Consider the following 12,795-nt stretch of genomic DNA (forward strand, 5'->3'; position numbering starts at 1 on the left):
AACAAAGATAAATACATTTTGCATTATTCATTTGGGACAGTAGAGACAGTTAAAAACAATTTCAATCATTAAAGATAATCAATCAGAGTCAGAATGTGTTGTGATTCACTGAACCTCTGAGACTCTGAGTGTAAAGTGTAAAACACTGAAATTATAACATCAAAGCTGAAATAACTCAACAGAAGATCCAGAAATCTAATAAACTAAAACTGATGTCTGATGAAGATCAAAGTTAAAGAAACACACAACTGGAAACAAAGTGTTTGGTTTAGTGCAGAGGTCTTCAACAGGGGGTCCGTGGAGGTACTGCAGGGGGTCTGCGAAATCTTTGGTTGATTAGAAAATTAAATTTCTTTTTCTTTTCTTTTCTTTTTTCTCTAAACATGAATCTGTCCATTATTTTAATAGTTCAGTATTGTATGCAAGATAACAGGTATGTTTATGCATGGCAGTGGTACTAATAGGCCATCACTCATTTTCGTTTCCACATTTATGTTTAAAATAGAAACATCAGTTTGAATAGCTTGTATGCATGATTATCATGCAATTGACAGACAATGTTGATATTGGCATTGGTATCAGCTGACAAGGTAAATGGCAGTGGCACGGCCACCCTATCACTGTACCTTCCACATGTTTAAAATAAAAACATGAATATATGAACATGTGTATTATTTGAATAGCTTAGTATTGAATGTACAATAAAGAGGTATGTTTATACACGGTACTAGGCCCAGTTTAATATAAAACACAATTTTATACAATATATATAGTCTGGGGTCCCTGCTCCATCTCTCTATCAGTTTGGGGGTCCTTGGCCTGAAAAACGTTGAAGACCCCTGGTTTAGTGGATTCACTAAATGTTACATTGTTATTTATTAGGGCCCGAGCACCGGCGTAGTCGGAGCGGAGGATCTATTGTTATTCTAATGTTTATTATTATTATTATTAATATTATTATTATTTTACGTGTTTCGTCGCAAAAAGGAGGTGCTTGGGATACTGGAAAACTTTTGAAATTTTTCACGCAAGCCAGAATTTGCGAAAATTGCAGTCTGATTGGGGTGTCCAGCTGCGGAATGAAATATTGGCTCGATAGCGCCCCCTATTGAGTAGCCCCAACATTGGGTTTCACCTAGCTGTATAAAATTTGTTATGTATGTGGAACGTGATGGGACGTACAAAAAATCCTACTGGAATTTTTCACTAAACCAAACAGGAAGGCGGCCATTTTGAATTTTATGACGTTTTTGGGCCGTTTCAAGGCATCATACTTTAACGAACTCCTAGAGATTTAACCCGATTGACTTTAGATTCGGTCAGTATGCTGTTGAGACCTTGGCAGTGAAAAGTTACTCAAAGATCAAAAAGTTATCGAACTATGTGTCCGTGGCGTGGTGGCAAAAAAACACCATTCGCCACGAAAAAGGAAGTTGCTGTAACTCGGCCGTACATTGTCTAATCTGCTCCAAATCTCTCATATGTCATAACATCCTGACCCGGAACACATCTATATGACAATTTAGAATCATAGTAATAGCGCCACCTAGTGGCAACTGGAAGTTGTACGTTTTGTACTTTGACATCCTGCTCCTCACAGATTGATCAGGTCCCTCTCAAATGTTGTCAGAACAGCCTTAAGACCTTGATAATGCTTCATTGTGAAGATTGTAAGAAGTTGTTGAAGGGCGGCGACGTGGCGGCTCTGTGAATTTTGATCCTTCGCCATGAACGAATAAACTGATGTAACTCGACTCCACTTCATCAGATCTTTACCAGATTTCACATGTTTGATTAGACTCCAGGCTTGAAGACATATCCAGGCCAATTTTGAATCATAGTCATAGTGCCACCTACTGGTAGGTAACAGTCAGTTAAAGTCTTTATACTTTGGCTTGTTTCTCTTAGTAGGTAAATCAGATCAACATCAAATTAGTTCCACACAAATGTAAGAAGTTCATAACGCCAGTTCATGAAGCTTTTGATGTTTCGTCGAACGCCGTTGCCGTGGCGACGCAGTCTTCGCCATGAAAAACGAAGATGCTTTTGAGAGGCTAAAAATGCTCGAAACATAAGCAAACTTGGCAAACAGATTTAAAGGCCAAAATGTAGTTAAATAATGATTTTATTGGTTCAGAGTGGCAAATCGGCTCAATAGCGCCCCCTACAAATTTCGACGAAGCAGCCCTCGCAGTACGTTTCACATAGATTTACAAAATTTGGAAGGCAAATGTATCACATTCTCTACATCCAACCAGAAGTCAGACATTTTGAATTTATTATGAATTTCTAGTGTCGTTTTTATGATTTCCAGGCGCTGTTACAATGTTACAATGAATGCTTCACACTACATTCTAAAATTACAGAAGAGCTTAAAATGAAAACAGTGTTAAATTAAAGTGTTCAAGTGCAAATGACACTACTGTTTTGTTAACTTTCATGTAAATCCAAATACAATCAGCAGGACACTGCAGGGAGTTGAACCCCATCCCAGTAATCTGGCAGTCTGTTATGTTACAAACACTGAAGCACATTCACACAGATTCATTTTCTTAATGATCTTAACAGGCTTACATTTATGATTGTATCGGAGGTACACTCAAAACATTTGAGGCTTAAGACCTGGCAACATGATCTGGCTACGCTGCTGGTCGACGCAGGAAATATCATCTAACTTGTGTACGCAGTGTAGGATGGTCACAGAAATGCATGGCCGCGTCAACCAGAGAGATGCCAGTACCCTCGACGTGCGTGAAGTTGCGAGGGCACGCTCAATGCTGCTCGCAGCTTTAATTTGTATTATTATTTATCATTACTTTAAAAAATCGTCCTTTAATTGTACCTGTAGGTTTATCACCTGATGATGTGACACAACTTCTGTATTGAGTAGATGTATATTTTCTGTCATAACTGTTGATTGTATTGATTCTATCAATGAGATGTTGACACACAGTGAAGTCAGAGTAAAGTCTGAACAAACACTAACATGTCTGAACATCACAGAGAAATATCAGTTTGACACATTTTGATATCAGCAGTTTTAGCATCACCAGACATTCCAATCTCTGAATATGGGAAGAGTTTCTCAGTGAAAGTGTCTCTGTGAGTGCAGATCTGAGTCGTGTCTTCAGGGTCGTAGAAGGACACGTCCCCCATGTCATAGTCCAGCTGGACTCTGATCCTCTGGAGACTCTTCTTCACTCTGACACTCTGACCATCTCCATTAGTGTATTTTCCACTACGACGAAGTAAACACCAGATTCCATATTGTGGTGAAACAAATATCTTTCCCTTCCTGTCAACTGACTCTTTAGCCAAACCTACAACCCAGTCAGGATGGTCTCCCACCTCCACCTCCCAGCTGTGTTTCCCTGAGCTGAAGCCCTCAGAGCCCAGAACAATGACATACTTAGTGAATCTCTCTGGATTGTCAGGAAGCTTCTGGTTTGTGTCTCCATGTCTCACACTGGTCAGATCATCAGACAGATAGAGAATGGGGTTTGCAGTGTTTGGGTCCAGAATGACAGGACTGAAGTGGACCATGTCCTTCATCTTCTCCCAGACTCTGAAGGACAGGTTGCCCAGGTGTTTGGCCACATCTATCAGCGCTCCTGAGACCAGCTGTGGATCTGACAGTGAGCTCTGGACTCTGGCTCTGGTCTGAGTGGGTTTATAACTGCTGAGGAATGACACGTTGTGTTTCTGCAGGTCTTCTTCAACAGCAGAGATGCTGTCTGACAGAGAGGAGATCTGCTCCTGAATCATCTTCATCTCTCTGCTGATAGTCTTCCCCTTCTGCTCCTCTTCCTCCCTCAGAGCTGCCAGTCTGGACTCCTCTTCCTCTTTCAGGAACTGGTGGAGCTTGTTGAACTCTGCTCTGATCTGCCTCTCTGTGGACAACAGCTGCTTCTTGGAGTGTTCAATCATTTCATTGTGTGTTTCCTCCACTTGTTTGTGTTTGTCCCTCTTGTCCTGCAGAGACTGTAAGTCAGATCTCAGCTGGTCCTTCAGGTCACTGACTGCTTGTTCTATAAGAACCACCTTGTGACTCTCGTGGAGAGAAAACTCACAGACAGGACACACAGGTTTCTGCTCGTCCTCACAGAACAAATAAGGAACTTCTGGATGTTTTTCACACACGACCTCTTCTTTCTGCTTTTCTTGGTCCGTCTCAGATGATCCAGTTTTCTGTCTCTTGGCAAACGAGTCAGCCAGTTCCTTCAGTGGAAAGTTCACCCCAGTATTGTCATTTGAGGACTTTGTTTTACAAATGGGACAGTTTTTGGTTTTAGCTTGTTTCCAGAATTGCTGCAGGCAGCTTGAACAGAAGCTGTGGTTGCAGCTCAGAGACACAGGATCTCTGAACGTCTCTGAACAAACATGGCAGTTCAGGTAACTTTCAAAAAGAGCTCTTTTCTCAGCCATTTGTCTTGGTATCTAAATTATCTTTCAATAACAAGACTCACCAAGTTACTGTTCCGTCTCTTCACTGGTTCAAATACTCCAAACGTGTGTTTTCCAGCAGAGATCTCACACCCTGTAATGGCGTCTCAGCTCTGTTCAACAATGTCACAATCTTCTTTCAGTTTCACAAACCTGTGTGACAGGTTATTCGGAGGAAATGCTGTTATGTCCTTTCGTTACCAGCAGATGGTGTCCTATTTATCGCAAGTCAAAGCAGCCAAATGTATGTGCAATTTATTTCGTTAGTATTTTTAAAAACATGAGACAAAACTCACTAATATGACTATTTGTTTTCAACATTGTGTCTCAGTTAATGTACAACAAACCCTCCAAGTTGCTTCCTCAACATCTGGAGGACTTTGCCCAGAGCTCTGCAGAGCATGGAGTCTTTGTTATCGGCTTGGGGACCTTGGTGGAGACTCTTCCTGAGGATCTCGCTGCTGCTGTTGCCCAGTTCCCTCAGAAGGTCATCTGGAGGCATACTGGGAAGAGACGGTCCACTCTGAGCAACAACACCTTGGTGCTGGACTGGCTGCACCAAAACGTCCTCTTAGGACACAAAGACCAGAGTGTTTGTGGCCTAACGGAGGCACCAACAGACTTCAAGAGGCCATCTATCGTGGAGTTCCCATCGTGGGCCTTCCTCTGATGTTTGATCAGGACGACAACCTGTTCAGGACGAGAGCGAGGGGCGTTACCAGAGTGCTGGACATTGACTCATTGAACGAAGACAACTTCCTGGAGAAGGTGAAGGAGGTGCTTTAGGAGCCGTCCTAAGGACAGTACTTGAGTAAATGTACTTGTCACTCTCCACCACTGACAAGTCCTAAAGTATACAAAGATAAATACATATACTCCAACAATGCATGAGCTTTTAATCAGGGAAAACTGTGTTACAAGTATTTAGGTTGTTTACAGAAATAAAAGTCATCCCTCTGTTCAAAAATACTCAACAATAATGACAGGTGACACTGATCAGGACAGGTCACTCTAAAGAGGTGGACAAACTCACAAAAACAGGAAGTAGAACTAAACATGACACATGACGAGTGAACTTCAAAATAAAATAGGAAATAGACTTTAAAAAAAAAAAAACCCTGATAGACCATAAAGACCATAATAGTATTAGAAAACTCTACTTCAAAGTATCAAAAGTCAGAGGACTCTTTTAGAATGAAAATACTCAAGTAAAGTAAAAGTACCTCAGAAGTGTACTAATAGTATTCAGCCATAGGAACATGGTAACACTGGTTGGTTACTGGGTCTCTGTGTTCTGTAGAAATATTAGATGGAGGACAGAACTGCAGCTCATAATCTGATCACAATAACTGTCTCTAGAAAATGGGCGACAGCTGACGTTTATGGTGAAGTCCCTTATCATTTCAGTGAACAAATATAAGACACAAATCCAAATAAGTTACAAGGCTTTATTCTATATTTCACTGCACATCATTTAAATACTTGTTAGTACGCAGATTTCCAAATAAATATCTACATGTATATTAAAATGGTGCATAAATAGATAAATACATGAATAGATAAAAGCATCAACAGTGTGTCATGTCATTCAGCACAATAAATACACAGGGTGTTCACCAGAGAAGCACAATGATGCCATCTTATGACACCGTATGACACCGTATCGTGTCTTTGTTGCTTTTCTGAATCAAAATAGCTGAAGTGCAGTATATTATTACGCTCTGTTCAATACCCCCAAAATAATGTCTTCTTCAGAGGGTCAAACTTGACCCCCAGATGCAGATCCACATTCCACTTTGGGCGTCTTTGGCAGGTTTTTAACTCTGACGTTCAACCTCCTCTCGGATGCTGAAGATTCGGGAGCGCGTGGCGGACTCCAGGCACATTGCCAGCGGCTTGTTGTCCTGCTGCGCCGTGCTGATGTACCAGTTCTGGTAGGCGACGGACATGAGGGTGCTGATGTTCACCCCGGTGTCCTGTCTGTAGAAGAGGAATCTCACCAGGTCGCTGTCCATGCTGATGCTCGTGCCCAATCCGCTCAACAGACTCTTGTTCTCCACCGCCTGAGGGTGTGAAAAGGTAAAGGTCAGGGTCTGCGTAAAGGGTCACTGCATCACCCTTTCATAGCACTACAAAGTGTGTGGTGAGAATCGCGTGACGAGTCACGAGCTTTACCTCCAGATGCAGAGTTGGCTCGGCACCATCTTTGCGGCAACTCGGGTAGAGATTTGTGCCCTTGATGCCCAGAGCCACCGTTCTGCCCTCGACGCTGGGTGCAGGGTGCAAGTATGTGGACATGTTCAGGAGAACTGAGGAGAGAAGAGAGGGTAGAGGTTCGCTTTTATTGAAAACTGAAAGACTGTCTGTCATGGTGCTACTTTAAGTGCAGTTTACTAAAGGTACATTAGCATTTGTACAACAGGTAAAAGGCATCAAACTGCTTTGACTTGGAGGTAGTTATGATATATATATTTACTTATATATTTGAGATTTATTTTTTAAAAGCATCCAATATCATCAGTTACACCAGTGGTGCTGCTACTTTATACTTCTATTCCACTCTGGATGTGTGAGCTACTCTGGACAAACAGGACGTCAGACAAACACAACGAGGTTTCTGTGAAGGATCTGTGTGAAAAGAAGAATCCATCAGAAAGTGCTAAGAGGTGCTGCTATTGATCAACCTGTGCAGCAAAGAACAACATGGACTTTGTCTCCATCTTGTGACGTTTACAGGAAGTAAAATGTGTCCGTGCCATCACATCCTGTACACATGCTGCACATTCTATAACGTTGATGACATTGAGCACATGTGAGCATGTTGTCCCTGAGAAGTGCATTCAGTAGGTGACAGAATGAATGAAATGTAACAGTGAAAGCATTTCTTTAACAGTGTGTTGTGTGTGTACAACCCTCAGTGCTCCCTCTCTTCAGTGAGGCTGTCTATAACAGACGTGAGCATCAACACACTGTTACAACTTCACATTACAAAGATGATCAACAACCACAATCATTCTGCTTCTTTGAGTTTTTAACAAACACAAAGTCTAAAAGCGAGTCGTTCCTCGAGGAGATTGTTGTAAAGTATTATTTGTTTAAACTTCCTTTCTTAGAGTTGATGATGAAGCAGTGAAGTTGTAGGAGGGTAAAGTTGAACCATCTTTTTAAATGTGATTTCTGACTGTTTCTAATGTTGAGAACACACACACAGTGAGGTACAGACCAGTGAGAGAAGCAATACAACTCCATCAACATGAAACAAGTTGCACAACTCTTTATTGCTCACATGTTTACAGCTACTGAGCCTTCATCAGGGAGGTATGAGCTCCATTCAGCTTTCTTTGTGTGCAGTCGCTTCATTAGTCACGTGACTTTACAAAAGAAGATCTGACTTCATTCAGCTGGACTGTCCATAAATGTTGACGTTGAAAGAGTTTCACTGAGGAATCTGTTGATTTGATAATATAAAATGTAGATTTAACATTTTAAGATTAAATATTGTCTTTTGTTATGATCTGGTTGATTAATTGTTTTTCATTATTTGTATTCTTTGTAATTCGTCACATGAATATTTCACAGATGTTTGTAAAGAAACTTGAAACAACTTCATACAGAACATTGTGAATAAAACCTGTTGGTGATTTAATTACACGTCATGAAGCAGCATCCATCTGATGTACATTTATAAAGATATAGTTGATTCAATGAAATAAGACTTTTTAAACTAAAGTTCCTTTATGTTGATCACAAACATTTTAATTCATCGTTCATGTTACTGATCATGTAAAAACTACAAAAATCATCATAAACAGAATGAAGAAGCTTTGAAAGAATTACAGACTGAATCAAAACCAATTCATATTATTATGATACCTACTGTTTTTGTAATTGTATTTATTGTATACAATTGTATTTATTTTTATTTTAGATTTACACCTGATTGTTATTGTTGTCTTAGACTTTATATATGAACTCTGTATATTTACACTCTTCCCACTTTGTATTACAAATGCTGCTCAGCAATTTCCCTCAGAATGAATAAAGTTTGATCTTATCTTAAAATAAAACACAATTAAAACAGTTCTCTACACAGAATAAAACAAGTTATCCCAAACAAAAAAAACATCAGAAGATTAAAAAAATATCATAAACAAGGTGCATTTTTGCTCAACAACAGATCCTTAAAACTGTATTCCCAAAACTGATTTCAGATTAAAACAATAATTTATGTGTTTTTACAGTGAGTTGCATTAAAACAATAAACAAAGATAAAAACCATTTTGCATTATTCATTTGGGACAGTAGAGACAGTTAAGAAAAACAATTTCAATCATTAAAGATAATCAATCAGAGTCAGAATGTGTTTTGATTCACTGAACCTCTGAGACTCTGAGTGTAAAGTGTAAAACATTGAAATTATAACATCAAAGCTGAAATAACTCAACAGAAGATCCAGAAATCTAATAAACTAAAACTGATGTCTGATGAAGATCAAAGTTAAAGAAACACACAACTGGAAACAAAGTGTTTGGTTTAGTGGATTCACTAAATGTTAGATTGTGTTCTGATTAAACACAAGATGATGATTTAGTTATTGTTGAAAAATGATTTGTTTTTGTGTGAAAGTTGATGATCTGATGATGTAATACAGTTTGATTCTGATGAGTCATAACTGTTGATTGTATTGATTCTATCAATGAGATGTTGACTCACAGTGAAGTCAGAGTAAAGTCTGAACAAACACTAACATGTCTGAACATGACAGAGAAATATCAGTTTGATAGATTTTGATATCAGCAGTTTTAGCATCACCAGACTTTCCAATACTGAAATATGGGAAGAGTTTCTCAGTGAAAGTGTCTCTGTGAGTGTAGATGTGAGTCATGTCTTCAGGGTCGTAGAAGGACACGTCCCCCATGTCATAGTCCAGCTGGACTCTGATCCTCTGGAGACTCTTCTTCACTCTGACAGTCTGACCAGATCCATTAGTGTATTTTCCACTACGATGAAGTAAACACCAGAGTCCATATTCTGGTGAAGCAACTCGCTTTCCCTTCCTGTCAACTGACTCTTTAGCCAAACCTACATTCCAGTGAGGATGGTCTCCCACCTCCACCTCCCAGCTGTGTTTCCCTGAGCTGAAGCCCTCAGAGCCCAGAACATTGGCATAATTAGTGTTTCTGTCTGGATTGTCAGGAAGCTGCTGGTATGTGTCTCCATATCTCACACTGGTCAGATCATCAGACAGATAGAGCCAGGGGTTTGCAGTATTTGGGTCCAGAATGACAGGACTGAAGTGGACCTTGTCCTTCATCTTCTCCCAGACTCTGAAGGACAGGTTGCCCAGGTGTTTGGCCACATCTATCAGCGCTCCTGAGACCAGCTGTGGATCTGACAGTGAGCTCTGGACTCTGGCTCTGGTCTGAGTGGGTTTATAACTGCTGAGGAATGACACGTTGTGTTTCTGCAGGTCTTCTTCAACAGCAGAGATGCTGTCTGACAGAGAGGAGATCTGCTCCTGAATCATCTTCATCTCTCTGCTGATAGTCTTCCCCTTCTGCTCCTCTTCCTCCCTCAGAGCTGCCAGTCTGGACTCCTCTTCCTCTTTCAGGACCTGTTGGAGCTTGTTGAACTCTGCTCTGATCTGCCTCTCTGTGGACAACAGCTGCTTCTTGGAGTGTTGAATCATTTCATTGTATGTTTCCTCCACTTGTTTGTGTTTGTCCCTCTTGTCCTGCAGAGACTCTAAGTCAGATCTCAGCTGGTCCTTCAGGTCACTGACTGCTTGTTCTATAGGAACCTCCTTGTGACTCTGGAGGAGAGAAAACTCACAGACAGGACACACAACTCTCTCTTCATCCTCACAGAACAGTTGAGTCTCTTCTCCATGTTTACTACACACCACCTCCACCTTCTTCTCTCCTTTTTCTGTCTCAGGTGATCCAGTTTTCTGTCTCTCAGCAAACGAGTCAGACAGTTCCTTCAGTGGAAAGTTCACCCCAGGATAGTCTTTTGAGGATTTTCTTTTACAAATGGGACAGTTTTTGTCTTTAGCTTGTTTCCAGAATAGTTGCAGGCAGCTTGAACAGAAGCTGTGGTTGCAGCTCAGAGACACAGGATCTCTGAACGTCTCTGAACAAACATGGCAGTTCAGGAAACTTTCAACAAGAACTATCTTCTCAGCCATTTGTCTTGGTATCTAAATCATCTTTCAACAACAAGACTCACCAAGTTACTGTTCCGTCTCTTCACTGGTTCAAATACTCCAAACGTGTGTTTTCCAGCAGAGATCTCACACCCTGTAATGGCGTCTCAGCTCTGTTCAACAATGTTACAATCTTCTTTCTGTTCCACAAACCTGTGTGACAAGTGTAGTTATTAGGAGGAAATATTGTAACGTCCTTTAGTCACCAGCAGATGGTGTAACAGGAAACATGTTGTGCAAAAATCTCTCCATGACTGTGTTCATTTCATCCAGGTGGACTAAATAAAGATCACACTCGATTAACTATAATATCCAGACTTTAGAACGAACCCTGTCGCCGGAGACAGAAAGTGACATGCATAGAAGTATAAAGTATCATGTCATGAAAATACTCAAGTAAAGTAAAAGTACTTCAGAAGTGTACTAATAGTATTCAGCCATAGGAACATGGTAACACTGGTTGGTTACTGGGTCTCTGTGTTCTGTAGAAATATTAGATGGAGGACAGAACTGCAGCTCATAATCTGATCACAATAACTGTCTCTAGAAAATGGGCGACAGCTGATGTTTATGGTGAAGTCCCTTATCATTTCAGTGAACTAATATAAGACACAAATCCAAATAAGTTACAAGGCTTTATTCAATATTTAATAATAATAATAATAATAATACATTTTATTTATATAGCGCTTTAAAAGGCACTCAAAGACACTTTACATGTTAAAAACAGAAACAATAGAAGCATTTATAATGGGAACAAAATATACGACATAACGGTAAGAAAAAAAATAAAATAAAATAAAATAAACATGAAAAGAAAGAAAGAAAAAACATACATGACTGACTTTAGAGGTTGAAAGCAGATTTGAATAGGTGAGTTTTAAGTGCAGTTTTGAAAGTGGCGAGTGACGAAGAATGTCTGAGGTGTTGGGGCAGGGAGTTCCAGAGGGAGGGGGCAGCAACGGAGAAGGCCCTGTCCCCCCAGGTCCGATGCTTGGACAGAGTAGGGGGGGTAAGGAGGTTGGCGTCGGCAGATCTGAGGTTGCGGTTGGGAATGTGATGGTACAGGAGGTCCGAAAGGTATGAAGGGGCAAGGTTGTGGAGGGCTTTGTAGGTGATGAGGAGGAGCTTGAACTGGATTCTTTGCTGTATGGGGAGCCAGTGGAGGTTTTGAAGGACTGGGGTGATGTGGTCTCTGGTGCGGGAGTGGGAGAGCAGACGGGCAGCTGAGTTCTGGATGTATTGTAGTTTATTGATGATTTTGGTGGGTGAGCCATACAGAATGCTGTTGCAGTAGTCCAGTCGAGAGGTGATGAAGGCGTGGATGAGTGTTTCAGCGGCTGCGGAGGAGAGGGAGGGACGGAGACGGGCGATGTTTTTGAGATGAAAGAAGGCGGTTTTTGTGATCTGATTGATGTGGCGTTCATAGGAGAGAGTTTGATCGAAGATGATCCCGAGGTTACGGACATGTGTGGAGGCAGGAACAGTGATGCCATCAATGCAGAGGGAGAAGTTGTGGTGGGAATTGTTTAATGATTTGGGGCCGATAATGAGGACTTCAGATTTGTCGGTGTTGAGTTTGAGGAAGTTGGCTTGCATCCAGGTTTTTATATCTGTGAGGCAGTTGGTGATGGTGGAGTGGATGGTGGGGGTGATGGATTTGGTGGAGATGTAGAGCTGGGTGTCGTCGGCATAGCAGTGGTACTGGAGACCATGGTGGCGTATGATGTCACCAAGGGGGAGCAGGTAGAGGATGAAGAGGAGGGGACCGAGTACTGAACCTTGGGGGACACCTTGAGAGACTGGGGCTGTGTCAGACTTGAATTTGTTGATGCTGATGAACTGTTCACGGTCAGAGAGGTATGATTTAAACCAGGAGAGGGCTGTGCCAGTGATGTGGAGGGAGGACTCGAGACGTGAAAGGAGGATGGAGTGGTTGATGGTGTCGAAGGCTGCGCTGAGGTCGAGCAGTATCAGGATGTTGAGGGAGTGTTCATCAGAGGAGAGGAGGAGATCGTTGGTGACTTTGATGAGGGCAGTTTCTGTGCTGTGATGAGATCTGAATCCGGATTGAAATGGTTCATACAGTTGGTTTGAGTCCAGGTGAGTTTTCAGTTGATGGGCAACAATGCGTTCCAGTATTTTAG

The 12,795-nt window shown here is 41.3% G+C and overlaps 3 protein-coding genes across 4 annotated transcripts; all 3 read right to left on the reverse strand.

The window, feature by feature from the left end:
* Positions 1–2,997: 2,997 nt before the first annotated feature.
* Positions 2,998–4,575, reverse strand: LOC142964276 (nuclear factor 7, brain-like). The gene has a single exon (XM_076104533.1). It carries the CDS (start codon positions 4,423–4,425, stop codon positions 2,998–3,000), a length of 1,428 nt encoding a protein of 475 aa, XP_075960648.1. The 5' UTR covers positions 4,426–4,575.
* Positions 4,576–5,930: 1,355 nt separating this feature from the next.
* LOC142964277 (interleukin-1 beta-like) lies at positions 5,931–10,762 on the reverse strand. Of its 2 annotated transcripts, XM_076104535.1 has the most exons (3): positions 10,672–10,762; positions 6,619–6,752; positions 5,931–6,506 (listed from the first exon to the last, which is right to left on the reverse strand). In XM_076104535.1, the coding sequence occupies exons 2-3, from the start codon at positions 6,739–6,741 to the stop codon at positions 6,261–6,263; spliced, it is 369 nt and encodes a 122-aa protein (XP_075960650.1). In that variant the 5' UTR covers positions 6,742–6,752; positions 10,672–10,762; the 3' UTR covers positions 5,931–6,260. The 2 variants fall into 2 exon arrangements, with proteins under 2 accessions (XP_075960650.1, XP_075960649.1); XM_076104534.1 differs by lacking the exon at positions 10,672–10,762 and having other exon boundaries at positions 6,619–6,821.
* Positions 7,703–10,673, reverse strand: LOC142964275 (nuclear factor 7, brain-like). The gene has a single exon (XM_076104532.1). The coding sequence runs from the start codon at positions 10,628–10,630 to the stop codon at positions 9,164–9,166; it is 1,467 nt and encodes a 488-aa protein (XP_075960647.1). The 5' UTR covers positions 10,631–10,673; the 3' UTR covers positions 7,703–9,163.
* Positions 10,763–12,795: the final 2,033 nt, after the last annotated feature.

Source organism: Anarhichas minor, unplaced genomic scaffold (assembly GCF_050575085.1).
Source record: "Anarhichas minor isolate MPS153535 unplaced genomic scaffold, ASM5057508v1 ptg000030l, whole genome shotgun sequence".
In the NCBI taxonomy this organism is placed as follows: Eukaryota; Metazoa; Chordata; class Actinopteri; order Perciformes; family Anarhichadidae; genus Anarhichas; species Anarhichas minor.

Coding starts and splice junctions, on each gene's coding strand:
- LOC142964275 (XM_076104532.1), bottom strand. CDS start 10,630: ATGGCTGAGAAGATAGTTCTTGTTGAAAGTTTCCTGAACTGCCATGTT.
- LOC142964276 (XM_076104533.1), bottom strand. CDS start 4,425: ATGGCTGAGAAAAGAGCTCTTTTTGAAAGTTACCTGAACTGCCATGTT.
- LOC142964277 (XM_076104534.1), bottom strand. CDS start 6,813: ATGACAGACAGTCTTTCAGTTTTCAATAAAAGCGAACCTCTACCCTCT. Junction 6,507..6,618: donor AGCCAACTCTGCATCTGGAG/GTAAAGCTCGTG, acceptor TCACACCCTCAG/GCGGTGGAGAACAAGAGTCT.